We start from the raw sequence: 23,017 nt of genomic DNA on the forward strand, positions 1-23,017 counted from the left end.
TGACATCGATTGATTTTCAAAAATAATAAGAGTTTAAAAAATTAAAAACATAAGATCGAGCACTGGCTCCCGGGCTAGAACCCTGTCATCCCTCCCGGCGCATACTTTTGACAGCAACCGGATACACATTATTTGGGACCCCTCCCCCCCAACAGTTATGAAATCCCTGCAACATTTTCAAAATATTGTATGATGTATTAGAAATTATTTTGTTTTTCATATGATATCATTAACACGAGACACTTGCCCTACTGGATAGACGTATGCCTTGAGGTGGCCCTGCATCAGTGCCGTTTTAACGCATGGGTCTCATCCAGGCACAACCCGGGGGTAGTAATTCCATAAAGATAGGAGATCATAAACATTACTTGCCCGGGGGACTCATGATGCTTCTTCAGGTGGCCCTGTTTAGAGAACAGGGAACTTCCGGGCAAGGCCCCCAACCAGGGCCGAAACTAGGATTTTTGCCGCCCTCGCCACAACTTTAACATTTGATAATTTTATAACGATGTTCTTTGTTCCCACCTAAAATTGCCACTTCTAAATTTTTCCATGCAAGGCAGTTGCCCCCCCCCCCTCTAGTTCCGACCCTGGCACCCACATCCTGGAGCAGTCCATAGTCGGGACTGCAGCAGTCCATAAAAATGATGAGAATCGTCCCGGACCCCAGGACTGGAGCCCTGTCAGCCCCACCCTTGTTGGCGGAAGTCATGCTTCTAAGAACGGGATTTGAAAGATCCCATCTGTCTGTTATGTATAGATGGCCCAGCCGCAAGGTAATCCGCTTATATCCCGCAAGGGACAGAGCGGGGGCCATGTTTGGTGTTATGTTATGTATAGAGAGCAAAGAGATAGAAAGTCAATCGGACCTCTACGCTAGAGCTTTGTCACAAAATTTGTGCGTGCCAAAAAATCCATTACGAATATTTCGTTTCTCAATTTTTTTAGTATTTTAGAAGAACATCTTTGAAGCCAGGATTACACTATGAAAGTTTGATGAAAGTTCTTTGTGAAAGATCTTTTATAAAACTTTTATAGTGTAGCCCCGGCCTCGGTGTCATTTCAGTACAAAATACGGCTATATGAGTACAATACTTTTTTATTTAGACAGAATTGATTCCTTGTTAGTGTCATTTTTTGAGAGCTGCTGAAATTTTAAAAGTTTAAAGATTTATAAAATCGCACCAAATTGAGGAAATCGGAAATAAAATTCAAGGAAACAACTATTCAACTTTGCTAAGCAAGAGTTTTTTTTTTATAAATAACAGTAAAATCAAAGCAAAAAGTGTATATTTTACCCTTAATTAAGCATTTTAGCTAATCAAAAAAAATCCATCTAATTAATTGAACTGCTGCGTTGATGTGTGTATTGTTTCAATTAAATATATACTATAAAAGCAACCCATATTTTCTATGAAAAAAAAATTTCAAATATGTTTTTATGGGGGTGAACCATAGAGGATTATGGGGTTTCTCCTACCTTTTAACATGGTAAAAAATTTTCTAATGTAGAAATATTTTATTAAAATTATTATTTTTATCTATTGATTTATTTCAAATTTTTACCACATATGTTTGATTGTGTATTCCATCCTATGCCAATGCAAAACTTTATATATCTCTAACACTTAATTAATACTTTTATGGAGACTCAATATTATTCAAAATTAAATTTTAAATCTTAAAAATTAAAGAAAAATTTATAACTCAAGTTTTTATGAATGAATCTCAAATATTTTTCACTATTTTATGAACTGAACAGTTTCCTTTGTTTTGAATTAATTTTATTCAATTTTATTGATGTCATGTTATTTTATCATGCACAAGCTGTGTTTTGAACGCTTTTTTTCTTCTTTTTTTTTTTGAAAATTTGTGAAAAATTAAGTATTGCAGATGTATAAAATTTTGTACTGGCATAGGATTTGCGTACACAATCAAATATATGTGGTAAAAAATTGAAATAAATCGATGGATAAATAATATTTTTAATAACATATCTACACAAGAAAGTTCTTTACCGTGTTAAAAACCAATTACACACTATTTTACATTTATATAGTATTTATTTTATGTTATTATTTACTATTATCACATATTATTTATCTAATTATTTATGTGTATTTGTGGTGTGTATGATATTACGTGAGTTTGTTGTTTGCAGTGGGACTTACAAGACTCTTTGCTTCTCAGGCAGTTCGGTGCCAAATGTGCGAAGTGTTCACGAACAATACACGCTTCAGATTGGGTACGACGAGCTAGGGAACAAGTGTATCATCTAGCATGTTTTGCATGCGATTCGTGTAAGAGGCAATTGTCTACGGGAGAAGAATTCGCCTTGTACGACAGCCGAGTCCTATGCAAGATTCATTATTTCGAGTCATTAGATGGAGGAAACGGTTCGAATGATGGTAGGTGGGTTTGACGTTTCCTTCCTTTCGTAAGTTATCATTTTTTGATTTTTGGTTTTGTTTCTTTGATTCATTATTATTGTTATGTATTATATCTGAATCGTTCGTTGACATTGGTGCTTATTTTAACATCAATTCATACGAAAGGGATCTGTTCTGGTAACGCCTTAAGGCAGTGTTTCTCAAAGTGTGCGTCGTGGCTGCTAGGGACATCGCCGACCTTTATCGGGCATCGCAGTGAGCTGGCGATATTGATTTGTGAGTTTACAGCCTTAAAATTCGAAAGATTATTTATATTTGCAGTTTATTACAAGTTTTCTAAATTCTGAGATGACCCCCCCCCTCACCTTTAACTTTCAATGAGCAATATCTCGGCACTATAAAAATATGGATTTTTTTCTCTTTGTTAATCTCAGTAAAGACAGAGCATCAACTTTCTGAATGAAATTTGAAGTTCACGGGGGACCGTATAAAAAAATAAATTTTGTACCTCGGTTCATATGCTGTGAATAAATAAGTGACATATATAAATGTATTATAATGGCATATAAATCATAAAATAAGTGACATTATGGATACATTATTTAAAATCTTTTTTGAAATAAAAAGTATGTATCTATAACCAATTGTTCAAAAGATAAAGGGTGTATAGGAACTACACACCCTATATAAGATTTTTTCATCCCCTTTCAACACGTATGATGATATTGCGTGTACTTTTATTTAAAATAATCCAAACCAGGGCCGTAACTATATGCTTGTTCGGCCGGAGGAAGCACGCATTTAGGCACCCCGGGTGAAATGGAAGAGCGTTTAAAAGGCGAATTCGGCGTCCCCTTTGATCCCGCAACGTTGCAGCAGACCTGACTGCCTTCCCCTAGTGGCTGAGACAAACATTAAGAGACCTATAAGAAAAGCTATGTCCATTAATATTTCTTGTACATTTTCACAGGTTTAATATACTTACCAGATGACCGTATTTAAGTGATCTTACCAGTATTCGTATCGAGTTTTTATAAAATAACTGGAATATTCGTATTTTTTAGAAACATAATATGTGTCAATCAATTAAAAATAAATAAACTTTAATTTTATTGTAAATTAAAAATTATCTGAACAAAGCAGAATAGAGAGAAGCTGTGAAGTTATTGATATGTACGCAGGGAATATTATACGCTCCGTTTTTATGTGTAAAATTTGCGAATTTTTGCTTGGTATGATTTGTTTTGAATGTCGTAACAGTACGCGATTGAACTTATTGCTGCGCAGAAAAATTCATGGAGACTGGTTGTATATAATAGAATAATTCATATTTAATTCGTCGCGAGAAAAATTATAGAAGGTATACCAATCTATTTCGTTTTAATATATATATATAACCTCACGGAATGTTAAAATTTCTGTATGTACCAGTGGTTCTCAAACATTTGTCACCCGCGGCTCCCTTGCCCAATTCATGGTTCGTCTGCGGCTCCCCAGAATATATATATATATATAATTTATTACATATATTCACTTATAAAAGAACCACTGCAAAGAATAAATAGGTACATACAAATCAATATCTCCAGCTCACAACGACGCCACTGATGAACGCCCATAGGACCGCGACGCACACTTGGTATATACTGTACAATATTATCTAAAATAGTTATTCAGCCTAATTACATTGTAAAATATTAAGTATAGGAAGTTCGAGTAATATGGACTACCACTTTTATTTTTTCGATTATTCCAATTTAAAACATAACAGAAACCTGAAAGTTGTATTTCTATAAAATTACGACTCTTGTCTTAGCAATGACGCGTAACGTATTTAAAAACAAATATTATGTCCAAAAGAAAAGCATTAAAAAAAAGGTCCATATTATATATGGTCCATAATATGGGGTTCAAAATAAAGAAGACTAATTCGAATTGATCAAAAACAAGATTTAATGAGTCTATGACAATGAAAAATGAAAATTGCATCGTTTGATTTTGTAGTTCATACTCTATTTACAGGCGACACAAATGCAATCTACATATTTTGCCCCAACACAATCTGGGCACAGAGAACAGGACACACATTTTATTTCTAGACCTCTTCATCTTACTGAACTTTCCATCTTAAAGAAATATTCTATCCCAACTCAGATAATACTTATAGTATTCCATATTACCCGGCACACCATCTGTGAAAAAAATGGCGTTCCATCTAACCATAGAAAATGGTCAGCTATATATAAAAATGAGCACAGCACAATAAAATACAGGGTGGGCAAAAAGTCCGTAGAAACTTTAAAAATTCATATAAACCGGAAAAATAACCGAAATAAAAAACGGTTTGCAGGGTTAGCATCGCTAGGTCACGGAAATTTGTTTAAGACAGGGGGGAAAAAAACCCTCAAAAACTGCCGATAGATTTCGCTGGTACAAGCGACTTCGGTGGAAATATGCAAATGAGACGGTTATAAGAACTTGCTCTCCTAATGCACAACCAGTTCACCGTTGTAAACCGTGTATGTGAACAAGGATGCTGAGTGCGAAGGATAAAGCTTTGTTGGTGAAGTTGTTTTACGTGAACCAGGAATCAGCGACCATTGCCTTTCGTAAATTCCGAGTTCAGAAGAATGTGAGGACTGGAAAAGGGCCTTCAATAGCGACTGGCCTCTAAAGCTTGTTTAGCGGCTTGGGGAAACTGGAACGCTGGAGGATCGTGTAAGAGAGAGGGCCGGACGACCATGTTTAAGGAAGGCACGTTCGCCGCTTGTTGCAGCTGAAATGGAAGCGTTAGCATCCGAATCAGCTGCAGGGACCAGCACAGCTCGTGAAGCTGCCAGACGCGTGGGCTTACCACCATCCTCGATACGAAATATTCTTCATGAAATCCGTGATCTGTACCCATATAGTCTCCAGACTTGCCACCGACAGACTTCTGGTTATGGGGATATCTGAAATCCCGCGTGAATCGATCCGGTCCATCCAATCTGTCGGAACTAAAAGATGCGATCCGCCGAGAAGTGTCGTGTATACATCCGGATCTGCTGCACTCTGCCGTTGCTGGATTTGTGACTCGCCTACAATGTGTTATCCCCTTTGGTGGTGGTCGCGTGGAACACATACTGCTGTAATGAACGATTTGGAGGCATTCTGTTCGTTATTTGCGTATGTTTTCTTTGACTTGTGTACGTCAGCGCCACCTATCGCCTGTTTTTTTAACTATTTTCCCTTCTTAAAAAAATTCCCGTGACTTAGAGATGCTAACCCGATTTATTTCGGTTATTTTTCCGGTTTTTATGAATTTTTGAAGTTTCTACGGACTTTTTGTCCACCCTGTACAACACTTGTGCAACAACAAAGTTGTTGCCCTATCTGTCCTGATGCTAACAAAAAAAATGTCATGTCTCCAAGTGCAATATTCACTGAGATATTCGAATTCGAAAAACGGAGAAAAATTTGAAAAAGGAACATTCCATACGTGTAAACCGTTTTACTCACATTCAACTCTGTTTTCTCCCAACTTTCTTCTAGTTTTCGAATTCGAATATCTCAGCGCACTTGGAAACATAGATTTGTTTTTTTGTTTTTTTTGGCATCGGGAGAGACAGGGCAACAACTTTCTGATTGGTTTTTTGGGGCACAGGTTTCCATATAAGAAGTTAACATTTTTATTTTAATAACTATAGAGCATCTTCGAACATGAATGGTATATCTGAGTACTGCACGTTATTTGGATACTGTTTCTTATTCAAAGTATGTCTCTAAGATCAACGGTTTGCCAATAAACTGCAATACGCCCTGTTACCTATGCACCCTGTATATAAAATAACATGTCCTGACTGACTAATTCATCATCGCCGAGCCGAAACCGTTGAAGCTATAAATATGAAATTTTATCAATTTTTATGATATAAAGACTCACTAAGAAGGTTTTTTTCGAAATTCAACACCGAAGGGGGGCCATGACGGGGCGTTTAAAGGTTATATAGAGCTCATGTAAGGTTATATAGATTATATCATGCAAGGTTATATCATTCAAAGTCATGTAGATATCATGCTGAGCCGAAACTGCTAAAGCTATAAATATGAAATTTGTTTAATAGTTTTATTTTATCATGTAAAGACTCAGTAGAAGTGATTTTTTTTTAAATTCGTCCCCCCTAAAAAAGTCATGGGGGGGGGGAGTTTATATAGGGCAATCATCGCTGCGCCGAAATCACACACTGAAGCTATAAATATAAAATTTGGTTAGTAGTTTCACTTTGTAATGGAGCTCACTAAGGAAGGAATTTTTCAAAATTCACCCTCTAAGAAGGTTATATGTGGTAATCATCGCTAGGCTTAAATCGCTATAAACATGAAATTTGGTCAGTATTATATTTTATAATATAGAGACTCACTAAGACGGAATTTTTAGAAATTCAACCCCCAAGGGTGTCATGAGGGGTTCAAATGTTATATCGGGGGGAATCATCACCGAACAATTTCCAGATTTCCAAATCCACGTGAGCGAAGATGCGGGTAACAGCTGATTTCAAATAATTAATAAACACTTTTGGAACTTGCCTGAGCAAAAGTTTCTAGAAGTGGAAAAGCAAATATTCTCCTATAGCAGTCGTAATGATGGTGACAACCGGGGAACACCGACCCTATAGCATCACGTGAGCATTTTGAAGAGAGACCGATGTTTATCACTGTTCCACGTGGGGGCCATACCTAAAGTCAGTGCCGTCTTAACGCATGGGCTCACCCGGGCAAGACCTGGGGAGCCTCAAAAGGAGAAGGGGCCTAGCAAAAATGAGATCTGGTTGAAATTTTCGAGAAATTGCCAGGTAGGGCCTCGGAAAAATCACTTGGCACGGGGCCCACGATGGTCTTGAGACGGCCCTGCCTGAAGGCGGAGAAAACCCGATATTCTATTTTACCTGACTATTCCATAAAACCAGCCCTTCCTATATATGAATCGTTCTTAAATACATGTTTAAGAAATTTTTGTAAAAATAAGAGACGAAAAACGTGAAATATCTCGAAAAAAAAAAAAAACTAACTCTAATCAAAGAAATATATATAAATAAATTTCGAAGAAAAACGTTAGAGATAAATACCGCGACGGCCATTCTTTTGAATGACGTCGGTTCGGCTTGACGTAATTCAATTAGTCTGCGTTGGATGTGAAATTTAAGAGGCTCTCAATCAACAAATCTAATCAACACCACCAGTTCCATGCATAATGTCACTCTCATTAAGATCCTCGGTAATTTCCCCGCAGTCACTACCGCTAACACGAGCAAACTTTGGGTAATTAATTTGCTTTTGGTATTGAAATTTCTTACGGAGAACAAAATTTCTGGGATTTTATTTTTATTTAATTAATTATTATTTTATTTTTTATTTATTTTATTTTATTTTTTTTTGCTGCTTAATCTCGAAAGCTTCGATGAATGGTTAGCAATTAGAAAAGGAGGAAAAGAGAGATTTTCGGACATTTTTTTTCTTTTCTTTCCTTTCCTGCGCCTTCTCTATCAGAATAACTTTAGTGTTCTTTATTCCGACTGCCCTGAAGCTGAATGAATACTTCTTTCCAGTTTTCGATTCATTTCCTTCATTTTTTTTTTTTCCCTTGTCCTTTTATAAATAATACGTGCTTAAAATAAGGAAAAGCTGCTCTCTCCATTTTTTTTTTTCTTCTGATCTCATCTGACGGTCACTTTTAACATTTTATCGATCCATGAATAAAAATTGCTGTGCGATTATCACCGATGGCTTCCCAGGACTCGAGTCAGTATTACCGAAGCTGGCGGCGGATTTATTTGTAAATTAACTATCGGTTTCGGAAAATAGATGGCAGCACCAACTAGACGTATCACGCTAGCTAGTCGTTGATAAAGCACGTATTTCTTCGGAGGGGGGGGGGGTGAAATGGCCGTAAACAGCCTCCGTAGTGTTGCCGACTTGGTTATTTTCCTATTAGATTTGGTCTTTTTTACGGCTATTTAGCTGGAAAAAATACCCCTCTAGTTTTTTTCTAGCTTTTCCTGTGTACTAGTATTTTGTTATAAAATTACGAGAAAATACGGGACGTATGGTCATCTTGATCAGTGTTTCTCAACCGCCGGGCCCTGATATCATTCATACCGGGCCGCGAGTGATTAGCCGTTTCATTTTTCCTCATTCATTTTCCGTTGGTTGTGTGTTTGACCGAGCCTTCGAATAACAAAAATGAATAAAACCGGGCCGCGGGCTCGAAAAGGTTGAGAACCGCTGATCTAGATAATGACTAAAATTAATACTGGTTGTTTAAACCCATTTTTAAGCTGATTTTGATGAAGAATCTAGTTGGAAATTTTTCTGACTGTTTTGGCAACACTGAGCCTCCGGTATATAGTTTCTCTCCCTTCTTGAATTGTTTTCTCATCGCCCCCCCCCCCCTCCAACGCAAGAGATTCTTCCCATAGGATCCTATACATAACCCATTGCTTCTACCGACCCCCCTAGACAATATCACCTCTGGGGGGGGGCGATATTGTCCACTTTCGGAAACACTGTTCCAGTAGTTGTCTATTCCGGGAGGTGCTAGATTTTTAAGAATGTCTGAACAAGATTGTCATTGAAAGTTCCGGTCCTGAAACACCGCGGTTATATACAAGTTATTTCTAAACTGAAGCAATAAACTCCAAGGGGTGACAAAACACAACGAAACAAACACTTTTAAACCTAAAACAGGTGTTCTTAACCGTCTCGGGAATTTTTATGTCAATAAAACTAAGACCAGGGAACCCCCGTGTAAAATAACATTCAGCACATAATAACAAACACCAAGTGTTCAATATTGTTTTCTCTTCCTAACTCACGGACCCCTGGAGACCTATTTAGAAGCCTCAAGGGATCCGAGAACCACGGGCGGCTCAAGCTTACCTGCCGTCCGGGTGAGAAGCTTCACTTGCCGCTCCTATAAACGACCTAGTGGGAAGCTTACAGGGCTTCAGCAAGGTGGGACCCTGAAATTAAACTAATTTTTTTTAAGGCAGAGCCGTACACCATTGTCTATCGAGAAACATATTCGTGACTATGCATCCCGCTTTAGAAGACACTGTCCCGTGTTTAAAAAGAGGTTCTGCTTTTTGGTCTAGAATTATTTTACTCTCACTTATGCCAGATAACTCAATCCACAAAACAACAATGATGGTGGACCATCATTTCCCACACTTATCCTGTAGATATCGTATGTAACGAGGCGATTTTTATTAATAAATTCATTTCAAAGGCATTTCTGGTGCTCCAGAATTCTTCTTTGCCTTTTTTTGACTGTTCCAGAAAAATGAATATTTTTTAGGGCATCAAAATGCACACTTGCTCCTTGTGATGGAGTACATTCTTTCTGGTATTGCGTTCGAGGCCTTGACTGTTCCTTCAAGTTTTCTTAGCAATTTCGTCATCAGAGCTATGGCTCAGAAGCGTGATAAGGGACCATTCAAGTATTACGTAAGCAGATTTTCAGCCATTTTTGACCCCCCACTCCCTTGTCAGCAAAAGTAAGCAAAACACTGACACCCCCCCCCCGCCCCGTCAGCAGCTTAGAATATTTCATATCTTCAAAAAGGGGTGGTTGATGACGTAAGCAACCTTCAAACCCCCCTCCTCCCACTTGTCATCAAAAGTCAGCAAATCCGAAACTCCCCCCCCCTCTCGATGCTGACGCGTAATACTTGAATGACCCCTAACATGTGTGAATTTTTAGTATTTGAATTTTTTCAAAAATTTTATGTCTGACTAAAGCTCAGCTGCCACCCCCCTTACAACCTACTGCACCCTTGCACCTTCGCTTAAGTGGCCGTGGACCCCTGGAAAAGAATCATTGCCCTAGAACATAGCTTTCCAAACTTTTTATTCCATCACCCCCCTTTTTCAGAAATTTTTTAGCCTCATCGCCCCCCAACTCAATCGAACCCATAGGATCAAATGTTATACCCATTTCTTCCATCACCCCCTGGACAATTTCACTTTGGAAAACACTGCCCTAGAACATATATGCTCAACCTATGGTCCGCAACCAAATGTGGCCATCGAAGTCATCTCATGTGGTCCACGACCTAAAACTTACATTTGTAAAAATAAACTAAGAGGCACAATCCCAGATCACTCTTGAGTGACCCACAACAAATTTATAGATTACTTTAGTGACCTGGAATGTTGTTCCAGATCAGTGGTCTGCGGCATATTTTCACTCCAATTAAGTGGTCCGCAATAAATTTAAAGATCACTCGTCGAGACATCTGGGGCACATTCACAGATCACTTAAGTGATACGCAGAAAATTTTCAGATTACTTAAGCGACTCGCGGTCATGCCCCCCCCCTCCCCCACAAGGGCAGGGCTGACAGGCATCCAACCCTGGAGCCCGAGATATGATTCTAACCTTCTTTTTTTTCACTCTATAAATTCACTACAGAAGGGACCCTTAAAAAAGTCCCTGCCGCAGGATGTGGAGGGCCACGTTACAATTCCACATCCATTAAATGGTCCGTCGTGCAATCTCATATCACTTAAGTCAAGGGTGCTCAACCTTTAGACCTTTAGGAGAGTGCGGGCTCTTTCATTGGCTTGAAAACATGTCGTAGGCCATTTAAGTGGTCTGAGAATGTGCCATGGGCCACTTACTTGAGTCATGTGGAAGTGTACCGCGGACAACTTTAGTAATCCGAAACTGTGTCGGGGAGGGCCGTCTTAAGAGCACTATGGGTCCGCAATAAATTTTTCTGAGGCCCTACCAGGCAAATTTACATGCATACTCGAAATTTTCAGTTATATCTCATTTTTGTGAGGCCTCCTCTTCTCTTGAGGCCCCTGAGCCGTACCCGGTCGGCAATGCCGTCTTAACGCGTGGACCCACCCGGCGGCCTCAAGAGAAGAGGGCCTAAGAAAAATGACAAGCAGTTGAATTTTTCAAGAATTTGCCAGGTAGGGCTCAGATAAATCATTCAACCTGGGGGCTCCACGATGCTCTTAAGACGGCTCTGCGGCTCGTAAATGAGGAGCCGTTAATTCTCAAAAGGTACAGCGATACTATTGGCTGGTGATGATGCAACGAAAATGAATGGGTTGCTGGCTTGGCGCTTTAGTTGGCGCCAACATATTACCTGTCTACGTTTAACGATATAGTTGGTGTAGTGGTTAACGTAAGAGGCTCCACCATCGAAGGGGGGTTGTGGGTTCAAATCCCATTCAGATTATAGCTATTGCTTTTTTTCCTCCCTTCCATCTTCATTTCTTGAACTCTTTAATTAATTTTAATTGTTCTGGTTCTGATCTTTCTGTAAAAATTGGAACTTCGGAACATTTTTCCGGTCACCGTATAGTATTGCCCGTGGCCGGTTTTTGGAACATTCTGTTTGAACTTAACAGTTTTGCCATGTTTCTGGTTGTGGTGAAAACAGTTGATAATTTCAATCCGGGGGCAGGGGCCTCCTTTAATGGCTGGAAGAGCGAAGCGATGTCCGAGCCCGAACAGAGTTTGACCTACTTGTGCATTTACCAAAGCTGCATTAACTTTCAAGCGGCTTTGGTATTTACTAATGAACTAGTACGACTACTAATGAAACTAGTAGTCGGAAACACATGAAGATGAAAAAGTATGATTTCTTGCCAAATATGATAAACTGATAAGTCAGTTAATGCTTACGTCACTCCCTCACCAGCCAATCGTATCGCTGTGCCTTTTGAGAATTAACGGTTCGTTGCCAAGTGAGTCCATGCGTTGAGGCGGCACTGGTCGTGGGTAACTTAAGTGATCTGTGTGTGTGTGTGTGTGGAATTGTGTCGTGGGTAACTTGAGTGATACAGAACTGCACCAGGGGCAGCTAAAGTGCTTTGGAATCGTGCCACACGTCAGTGATCCGTTAATCTGTCGTGGGTTATTAAAAGTATCTGGAACTGTGTCTAAGTGCTTGACATGACAAACTAGTACAATAAGATTTGCATAAATTAAAGATTAATTAAGGGAACGAAAGGTGAAAATAAATGAAATGTGTGAAGAAACCCAAGGAATGGCGGTCGAAATTTTGAACACCTTTGTAAGAGTTATTCTTGTTTGCGTAGGCGTAAACTTGTAACCGATCCATGAGCCAGAGCCCTCCCTACCAACATCTGCCTCCCCTTCTCTATAATACCTACAGAAATGTTGGGTTTGAGCCGCCCCCCCCCCAAATATCTCTGAGCCCTTCCAATATTTCTAATAACGTTACGTCTACGCTTGTTTGTACGTAATGACTGATGTTTCTACAGGTCACATTGGTTTTTTTTTTACCTTTCGTTCCCTCCATTAATCTTTAATTTATGAAAATCCTATTGTACTATTTTGTCATGTCAAGCAGTTATTGATGTTCACTTGTCTTCATTGCAGCATGTTTTCCGTGTTTCATGCCTATATTTTTGTCGAACTTTGCGTCGGACCGTACGTTTATGCAAATTATAAAGTGCCCTCTAGCGGTCCACCACTTCACGTTAAATCAGGGTGTTCGATTTTTCAGGGTGAAAAGTGCTTTGTTATGATCTATCACCCCCTGAAGTTTGTCGTATTTGTTTATAAACACCCTATGTATAGGGAAAAAAAGCCACTGCGATCAACTAAATTAAAGTCAGTGGAGCACCAACTGTTGTTGATGGAAGAGGTGAACGTCTAAAGACCGCTACACACTACTCTGACATAACATGGTGCCCAATATGTCAGAGTAGTGTGTAGCGACCTTGATGAGAAGGTTGACACACTACAATTAAACACTCCACTGTCCAAATAACTTTAGGCTTTCGTCTAAAATGTCAGAATGGCTAACCCTGCTGCAATCTACAAGGCAGCATTGAAATTAGACCTCTTCTGACTGGCAAAGGGTTGTCTCTTTCGATGAGTCACATTCTAAGCTGCGTGAAGTAAATGGCCATTGTGGTATCTCAGGAAAATCTCCGACAATAAGACTATATAACCACATTTCTGAAAGTCTACAAGCTGGTGATAGCAGTATTATTGTCTAAGAAATATTATAGTGGTATCGTCTAGGTTCACACTGATACTTCTGGAAGCCGAGGCTTTCATAAAAATCCTTGGATATTGAATAATTAACCCATTTGCATCATTCGAAAAAGTGGAAAATTGGCCCATATTACCAGTTTTTTTATTGTATAAAGTTAGAAATATTTCAAAATTACTTTGATCACCATCGTCATTGTCAGAAGATATCGCAATAATACGTCTGCGTTTTGTAGGTCTAATTACTTCTTCACTACTATTTGAATCAAACCCCTCTTATCAATTTTTTATTATTGCTTTTACTCGAAAAAATACTTTAATCCATTTGCAATCATCACTTTCCACTAAATGCGTGTATAGGCGAAGATAGACTTGGAAGTCTGTGGGGGGGGGGGCACGGTCATTATTGCTGGGGAGGGGGGGCACGATGATGATTATGTCAATTCATATATACATTAGATCAGTGGACTCCACCTTTGACGCCCCCCCCCCCGTATCTCCGCTCATGACTGCGTGCATGCGTGCTATGGCTATGCGCTCTAGTGTTTTGTTCTTATGCATAAAAAACTAGCGCGCATATCTGCGCTTTGGTGATTTAATGGCCAAGAAAATTCCGCGCATATATGCGCTTATGATGCAAATGGGTTAAAACGGGATAAATTAAAAAAAATTGAAGGAAAGTTAGTTTTTTTTTTCCGTATATAAATTCGCGGAACTCTAAAACAATCTACTCAATCACAATTTCTCTATCTTAATGTATGACTACGATTGGTATTTGTTAATTCAACATGATGATTCTTAATCTTCATGATTTCCCAGTAGATTCTACACTTTCGAGTTTGTTGTAATAGTTAAATTACGACCATATCTTAACGGAGGGGCACCGTGAGTGCACAGGACCCTTTCCTCTCATGATAATATCGCAGTATAATTGACGTAAATTGCTTGGGGACCCATGAATGAACAGGTACGATATCGCTATAATTTCAAAATTTAAACATGTGCAGCGGCATGGGGTGGAGAAATTTGAGGAATATGGTAAATTTTTGGTTAAAAAAAGGCCAAGTCCGCTATCAATTGAATCTCCTTAAAGTTAGGTTTGTCATCAGACGTAAAATATACAACTACATAGGAGTGTAAGAGACCGTAAATACGCGCGGACCTGTCTGAAATGATGATATATATATATATAAAATTTAATTACACTTCTTTTTCCGCGTTTTATTTATATAATTACATATTTACGTATACTGCTTTACAAACCTTTTCGAACTGAATATTAATTTGTTTCGTATAGAAAGTACAGATCCCGACCATCAACAGAAAACGAAAACGAAGAGAGTTCGGACAACGTTCACCGAAGAGCAACTACAAGTTTTGCAAGCCAATTTCAATCTAGATTCGAATCCGGATGGTCAAGATCTCGAGAGAATAGCTCAGATTACAGGTCTCAGCAAGCGAGTCACGCAAGTTTGGTTCCAGAATTCCAGGGCGAGGCAGAAAAAATACCTGAATAATCAAGCCAAGAAAGCAAACGGTAACTATAATTCAATAATATACCATCGGTCATAATATCAAGTACAGTACGGTAATTTAAGTGTTTTGGTGAGTATGTTAATATATTTATTGTAATTTGGACGATGAAAGTGGATTCGGGATACTCTTTTATACCAGTTCGACTAGATGGGGTTTGACATTTCCGTTCATTATACAGTAATCATGGACCAACAGTAACTAAATGATTTAAGGCAGAATACCGAGATCTCCTCTCTTTATACATATGTTTAGTCACAGATTCTTGCTGTTTGGCAATGTTTGTGACAATGTTCTCTCTCTAAAGCCATTTTCCCGTACTTCGACTGTTATCTGTATGTGCATAGTTACCAAAAACAAGCTCTAAAAATGGTCAGAGGAGGATTTACTATGCTATCTTACATTTGTACTTATTGTTTTCATTGATTTAGTGTGATCGCGCGTGTGTGGGTCATATGCACACATTTTCTGGTGTTCGATTAGACGTTGAGGCTTACAATCTTGCTTAAAGATAATTCCGATGCAGCGAAAGGTAGAATACAGGATGTCCGAGCTGAAGGTATCCAAAAACAATGGAGAACTACCCATTAGTTGTAAATTTCAGCTTCATCAAAGTGAACAACTCAAATTTATTTTTGCAGTTTAACAAAGTTTAATGTGAGCACCATTAGAAGCTCAGCAGATGTACAAACAGTATTTACTCTCTTGACAAGTGTTTTAGTGGTGTTGGAGCCGGGGATGCTGCAGGTGATTGAGCATCCATGGTAATTTATGACGGGTCTAAGCACCCACTGAATTGATTCAGAAATCAAAAGTTCCAACGTAAAGATCAAGCCCACCACCCACAAGTTCCAAACGTTTCTAACGCCCCTGTGTGGTTCCAGGAATTCCCAGTAAATCATACTCTTGGACCACGGGAATAACGATCTTAGGAAGAAACTATGAGAAAATTATTTTCTGGTAACGTTTTTTGACTTCGAAAGACCATGAGAATCACGTTCGAGGGAAACCACGGGAACCGTGATCAAAGAAAACCACGCGAATCATGTTCTAGAGAAATTTCTGGAAGACAACACTAATATCGAGATCACACACAGTGGTCATTCATGAAGGAAGAACACAAAGATCTAGTTCTGCGTGATGATTTCAATAAATTTCGTTTAAAAGCAATAGAACTCATTTATCAAGACCACAAAATCAATAGGAAAAACCACGAGAATCAATCTAGGAAGACTATGAGTTTTTTGGTGACGACTCGATCACGAGAATGTATATTTCTGGTAAAACTACGAGAATCCTTTTTCCGATCAAGTTCTGGGATGATCGAGAGAAAATTAAATTTTTTGGGAGATCATTCAAGTCAAGCTCTATGACGATGAGAATTTGTTTTCCAAGATCGCAGGAATCGTGATCAAAACAGATGAGAATGATCAAGAAGAAAGACCACATGAATAAAGAGAACCATTCAAAGAAGACAATGAGAATAACGGAAATTGCCATTGGAATATAACAACCATGCTTTTGAATTAACCACGAGAATCAAGTTTATAGAGGGCAATGAATTCTGTGATGAGAACAAGTTCTGTAATGAGAATTAAATTTGACTACGAAAAAAAAAAATTCGATGACCACGAGAATCAATTACAGTACCACTAGGACTAGTTTTTATTTCAACGACCACAATAGACCACGAGAATCACTTCGTTTTGGAATACTATAAGAATCAATTTCCTGAGACAACGATAAAAAAGATTCCAGGAAGACCATGAGAATTATTACACAAAAAAAGGCATTGATGTTTTTGAAAAATCTAGAAGAATCACCAGAATTGTTCCACGAAGATCTGAACCTGGAGAGCAGAGATGCACGCAGGTTCCCATCATTTGTGCAATTTCGAACCTTTCCGAAGTGTAAATGCATCTGGAAATCTACAGCCCCGAAATCCCACGCTGTTTCAAGACCATGAGAATCAAGATCAAGGAAGACTACTGCTACTACTCCGTTTGCACATGTATCTCAAACATTTTTCTGGGGAACTAAGAAATTGGTGCATGCCGAAAAGTGTTGCTTGTATACATAAATGCGTGGTCCTAACGTAGGAGTAAAACTTTCATCATTTGATGGCCACATCTCTCAATAAATTCGTTAAGTTTCGCGTTCCGCATTTTTTGTTTTTTTTATGTAAAGTTATCAGGATATATAGGTATAAGGCCGGGATTACACTATAAAAGTATCTATAAAGTTTTAGAAAAATTCTTTTATAAAACTTTAAAAATGCAACCAATAAGCGTATCGAACCATTGAGTTAATTTACTACACCATGTTATCTTCGAAGGATGGCCGTGCCGGAAGCAGTGTTATTCCAAAAAGTAATTTTGAAGAGTAATTTCACTGTTTTTCAAAATTTTAAGGGGTAGTTTTGTAAAACGAGGCGTATTTTTTTTATTAGTGGGAGAAATACCTAATTTATACGAATTCTTATACGAAATTCTAATATTTTCACTTCTTCACGAAATTTGGAGGGGTAACATTGAATTTTGATGCGTATTGGCGAACATTGGTCGAGAGTATGAAATGTTATAGCTCGCTTTTGCAACAAGAAGCTTAAGAAATTTTTTTCGAAGAAAACTGAAAAGTGAAAAAATTATATATACATATAATATATAAATATTTTATTATGGCAAAATTTGCCATAATAAAATATTTCGCCCTTTTGTTTACTGGCCTGTATTTCGTTGGGATGTTGACTTTGCTCTTGGTGGCTCCATCTTCCGATGATTCCGGTGATTTAATTTTTTTAAATCAGAGAATCTAAACAAAATCAATATAGTTTGAAAAAAAATGAAATTCTTGTTAAACGCAAAAGGAGATAAAAAAATCTGAAAGATTGTGATTTGTGATTAGGTTGATCCCACGATGAATAAACCTAGGCCTGATATCAATCCAGCTTAGACCAAATACCTGAAATATGGGATATCCCTGTGCTAAAATAACAAATCTGCGTGCAGATGTCCCTCAGTTCACGTGACTGATTAGTTCTGAAAAATAATCGCATCAGGCGAAATCTCGTGAAGGTGCATAGGCCTATATATTAGCGAGCAGAACATGTAAGGTAAGATTCCCCTGGAGCGGTTCTAATTCCCGTTCTTGGGTACACGAACTTTTTTCTTTGTGTTCATTGAAAAACCCGATTCCCGGTGGTCCGGTTCGAACAGCTCAAAAAAGATTAGCTCGTCGTTCACAACACCGTACAAATTACCGCACAACCAATTGCGCGAATGCTTACTGAATGCGCGAATGCTTACTGAATGCGCGAATGCATGATCCGCTCGCTTACGTATGCACGCCTTTAAATGAGATCACGTAAAGCGTAGATACAGAGTGTCAGAAAAAGGACATGTGAACACAAAATGTCACACAAGTGAAGGAGCGGAATTCGTATGAAAATGAAGATCGTGATCGAGACCGATCTGAACTTGGCTTCTGGGCTACAAAAGGGGGTGGGGTTGGGGAGACAGAGAATTAGAATGGATGATGATACAAACTTCGAAGCTAGTTACGGGATGGAATGTCAATATAGAGAAGTGAAGAGATCGCATGCAATTGCGCTGTGATGCAAAGTTTTCGATGCTATGGCAGTAAGTTTCAAAATGAAAGTTGCCGTCCACGCTTTTCACACTAGAACGAAAGTGGCTTTCCAGACCCAAGAACGAAAGTTCCCGTTCAGACATGAAAACCAGAACACCAAGTGACCATTCAGGCTCTTCAACCGAGTAAGAAAATGGCTGTCTAGACATGAACGATAGTGACTGTTAAACAGCGCGATTGAAAGTGGCCATCTAGGCACACAATTTACGATGAATTACGTGTGTACGTCACTTGGAACCGTTATTATAACTTATTGGTTACCGTGGGGCTTCGTTTCTTTAAAAATTTTAAGGCATATTCGTTTAAATTTAGTTTCGAGATTCCCCACGGGAACAGAAGAATGTTTGAACGGATAATTACATACCCTGCTGTCTGCTTGATTGTGCCAACAAGTTCTAAAAGAGCATTTATTTTTTATTAATCAATAATGTTTATTACCAAATATTATACAACGATAAATCATTCAATCATAACACTTCACTCATAGTTAGAAAAACCGGTGGCAGATGGCAGCACTACACATAACAAGCATTACAGAGAAACAAAAAAAACTTCACGTCAGGTTTCACTACACGTACACGCACATTCCCGAATGTACCGATTCGTTGGGGGTTCCGCGGGGGGTGTGTGGGCGGGGTGGATGTGTGGGTGGTGTAGCAGTAGTAGGTAGGGCCTCCAAAAAATGGCTCGGGGATCCATGATGTTCTTAAGTCAGCCACCTCGTGGGCAGTTTGCCTGTTGTGGCGTTGTATTTGTATTATATGGCATTTGTATTGTATTGTATTATTTGTATTATTTTGATCCCCGTGGGATTTCGTAAAAGGATGTGTGGTTATATACGAGACTAGCTATTACCAGCGTCTTCGCTCGCGTGGATTTGGTAATCTGAAAATTTTTTGGCGATAATTCCCTTAATAATTAATGCCGCTGTGGTGGTCGAGTGGTTATAGTGCCGGACTCGTGATGCGAGGATCCGGGTTCGAACCCCACAGTGGTGGTCGGCTGAAGTTGGTTTTCTGTGGTTCCCAACTTCAAGGCGCAAATGCGAGCCGATCTCCCCGTTGAAAAGTCTCGCCACAGAGAGCACCAGTCCTACAACGATAAATCATTCAATCATAACACTTCACTCATAGTTTGTAAAACTGGGGGCAGATGACAGCACTACACATAACAGGCATTACACAGAAACAAAACTTTACGTCAGGTTGCACTACACGTACACGCACATTCCCGCATGTACCGATTCGTTGGGGGGGGGGGTTACGCGGGGGGGGTGCATGTGTGGTGTAGCAGTAGTAGGTAGGGGCTCGGGGATCCATGATGTTCTTAAGTCAGTCACCTCGTTGGGCAATTTGCCTGTTGTGGCGTTGTATTTGTATTTGTATTTGTATTTACATTTGAACGTGTCATGACCCTCTTTGGGGTTGAATTTTCAGAAATCCCGTCTGTGCAGGTAGCTGCATTATAAAATATAATACTGATCAAATTTTATATTTATACCTTCAGTGGTTTTGGCTCGACCATGATTGGCCCATATAACCTTTGAACACCTGATAACCCCCTTAGAGGTTGAAATTTTAAAAGTCCCTCCTTAGTGAGTCTAGATCATAAAATAAAACTAAATATAACTAAACTAAATTTCATATTTATAGCTTCAGCGTTTTCGACTTGGCGATGATGAATCATTCATTCAGTCAGGATATGTTATTTTACATAATAAATTTTATAAAAATATAATTAATTTTTTTAGCATCCGGATTATCGAGAGTTAAGATATGTTTGTGTGTTGGGGGAAAAAGGTTACTCTTTGGTCATATCTATTTTCTTCATATGTATTGCATGACAATGAATATGGCACGATTAGCTTTCTCAGTTCGAATCCTCTCACGAAATTCATTAAGAAATTTCTTTGATTAAAATAGAAATTCCTGATCACTAATCACACACACACATGACGGGAAGGATGTGCCATTTCAGTCTAAACTAAAAATCGACAATTTTGTTTTGCTTGACTAAAGCTCGGATGTTAAATATTAAGTCAATACGAAACGTCGACCACGACCACGACCACACGGGAATGGTGATCAAAGCAGATGAGATTCGTGAACAAGGAATTGTATTCTAGGGAGAACAGTTATGTTCCAGGTAGTGATGCCGGAGCTGGAGGTGCTGTGGCTGGGAGGCCTCAATCACCCACGGCAATTTATGGCATAGATCTGAGCACCTTGAATTGATTTAAAAATCGAAATTTCCTACCTAAATATCAAGATGAGTACTCACAAGTTCCGAACATTTCCGACGCCCCTGTCTTCTGCATCCGTATCAACAGTGCATCTCTGCAGCAGTTGATTTAATAACACCTTAAATGCTACTCCACATTCCATCCAGTTTGTACACGGCATTTAATACGCGTCACTGATATAAATACAGCTGACCAAAGCACGCACTGAACCCTACGGTGGGGCATTTACATGCTTGACTGACAGTCAGCCCGTGACTTTTGCGAAAAGCGTCTCAAAGCAGTTAAATTAAGAAATTGCTTTTAGATAGCTTTAACCCGGACACCCTGTATATGTGTACTTGCTACTGTCAAGGAAAGGGTTCAAAGGTGTCATCCTCAAAAAAGTTTAAAACTACTCACATTCAAAACTACTCTACTAAATTTTACTCATTTAAAAAATATGCAAAAAAATATATAATTATTTACCGGAATTATATTATGGTTCACTCAAGAAAAAATTGCAAATATTAATATTTTGAGCGTCAATAGAGGCTAAGAATGAAATAAAAAATCCCGCAACCCTAAAGTCTTAGAGCGACGTTGTTCAAACAACGCAAGTGTAGATACAGCACAGACAGAGAAAGAAAAAAGAGAAAAACAACTAGAGTCTCTAAGAAAAAAAAGCTGGAGAAAAGAAAGAAAAGAAATTTTTTATAGATATCACCAAGGGAAGCGCGAGAGATGATGAGTAGCCAACTGCTGCCATTTTTGATAATTTTTTGTTGCTTTAATAATTGCATTTCGACGCTAATTTTTGGTTTTTTATGTGTTACTGGGTGAGGTGACTGTACTTAAATTTTTTCATAATTTTTTGAGGATGATACCTTTGGGTCCTTTCCTTGTCAGTTCTGTTTACTCTGACTAGTCTTTCAGTGGAAACAACTAAGTGATAGTTTTTACTGATAACACAGTATCACTTGAACGGTTGTGAATTCTACAATACTATCCCCGTAATTCTGAAATGACAATATTGTGGAATATTTAGTGCTATGGCGATTTGAGACTGGTCAGTGTCTAGTCCAGTGGTTCGCAAACTTTTGTCACCCACGGCTCCCTCGCACAATTCATGGTTTATTTGCGGCTCCCAGAATAAATTAGCACATATATTCACACACACACTAATAAAAGAATCACTTCGAAGAGTAAATAGATACACAAATCAGTATCTCCAGCTTGTCGCGACGCACACTTTTAGAAACACTGATCTAGTCCATAAGTTCTTCTCTTTATGCTAAAATCCATCTACTTGGTATCACATTTCAATAAATCCATTGAAAATATCGATACTCTCATAGAGTATTAGTATATATCCACTATTTTATAAATAGGAAAATTTACTAATTTATTGTCGGAGCATCGGCTGCTCTAAGACCACACCCTTCCCCCCCCCCTCTTCCCTTATCAGCACGCATGCGTGTATTTTTGCCTTCAACATTTAACTGCTTCAATTAATTACTCCACATGAGTCACAAGTTACTGTCATATTTGTGCACAAATAAATTTTGAACATAAACGTAATTGTCAACCCATTTTTGACCTCTCTTCCAATTTGTGGCCAAATTGCACAATTTTTTAATAAGTGATAACTGGTTACTTAAATAAGATATCTGAGAAGTTTGAAAAAATTGAACATTAGCATGTTTTTCTTTGTAATTGATGTAAACTTCCATAAAAACTAACTTTTTAATTAATGTAAATTAACTTTTAGTTAAAATAACTAGTAGAAATGATTTTGAAAAACCTCATATACCATGTGACAAAAGAAAGCCTGCAAAAATAGTTTTTTTTTATTTTTAAAAACAAATTATTTCTGTTCATGGTTAAATGAAAAAAAATTTTCAGATCGTGAAATTGGGATAAAATTTCTGAATATTTCATTTTTGAAAAGCCATTAAAAATCGAATTTCTGTACAAACAAATTTGGCACTCATTAGACCTTTTAATTTCCGAAAGTGTTCATTTCATACAAAAATTTGCATGAAAATTAATTGAAAAAGATTTTAAACATTAAACACAACGCTGCGCAAATGTCAGTCAAAAATTGTTATACAAGTTGATTCTCAGTCACTAACGTTAATCTCTGTGATAGAAACTATGCAAATTCATAAATATTTCTGTCATATTGGAATACCATTCAGCGTTCGAA

General features: G+C 38.3%; 1 protein-coding gene across 2 annotated transcripts in view; it reads left to right on the top strand.

Moving 5' to 3' along the window:
* Awh (LIM/homeobox protein arrowhead) overlaps nt 1-23,017 on the top strand; it is a 91,923-nt gene that overhangs the window by 64,669 nt on the left and 4,237 nt on the right. The window contains exons 3-4 of one of the 2 annotated variants that reach the window (XM_089232763.1): nt 2,191-2,408; nt 14,707-14,946. In XM_089232763.1, coding sequence (XP_089088889.1) covers nt 2,191-2,408; nt 14,707-14,946 — 458 coding nt within the window. Of the gene's footprint in view, nt 1-2,161; nt 2,409-14,706; nt 14,947-23,017 lie in introns of both variants that reach the window. The other variant, XM_089232762.1, reaches the window with a different exon arrangement.

Source organism: Pholcus phalangioides, unplaced genomic scaffold (assembly GCF_987345545.1).
Source record: "Pholcus phalangioides strain wild (caught in Gottingen) unplaced genomic scaffold, Ppha-v1.0 ptg000007l_1, whole genome shotgun sequence".
Classification (NCBI taxonomy): Eukaryota; Metazoa; Arthropoda; class Arachnida; order Araneae; family Pholcidae; genus Pholcus; species Pholcus phalangioides.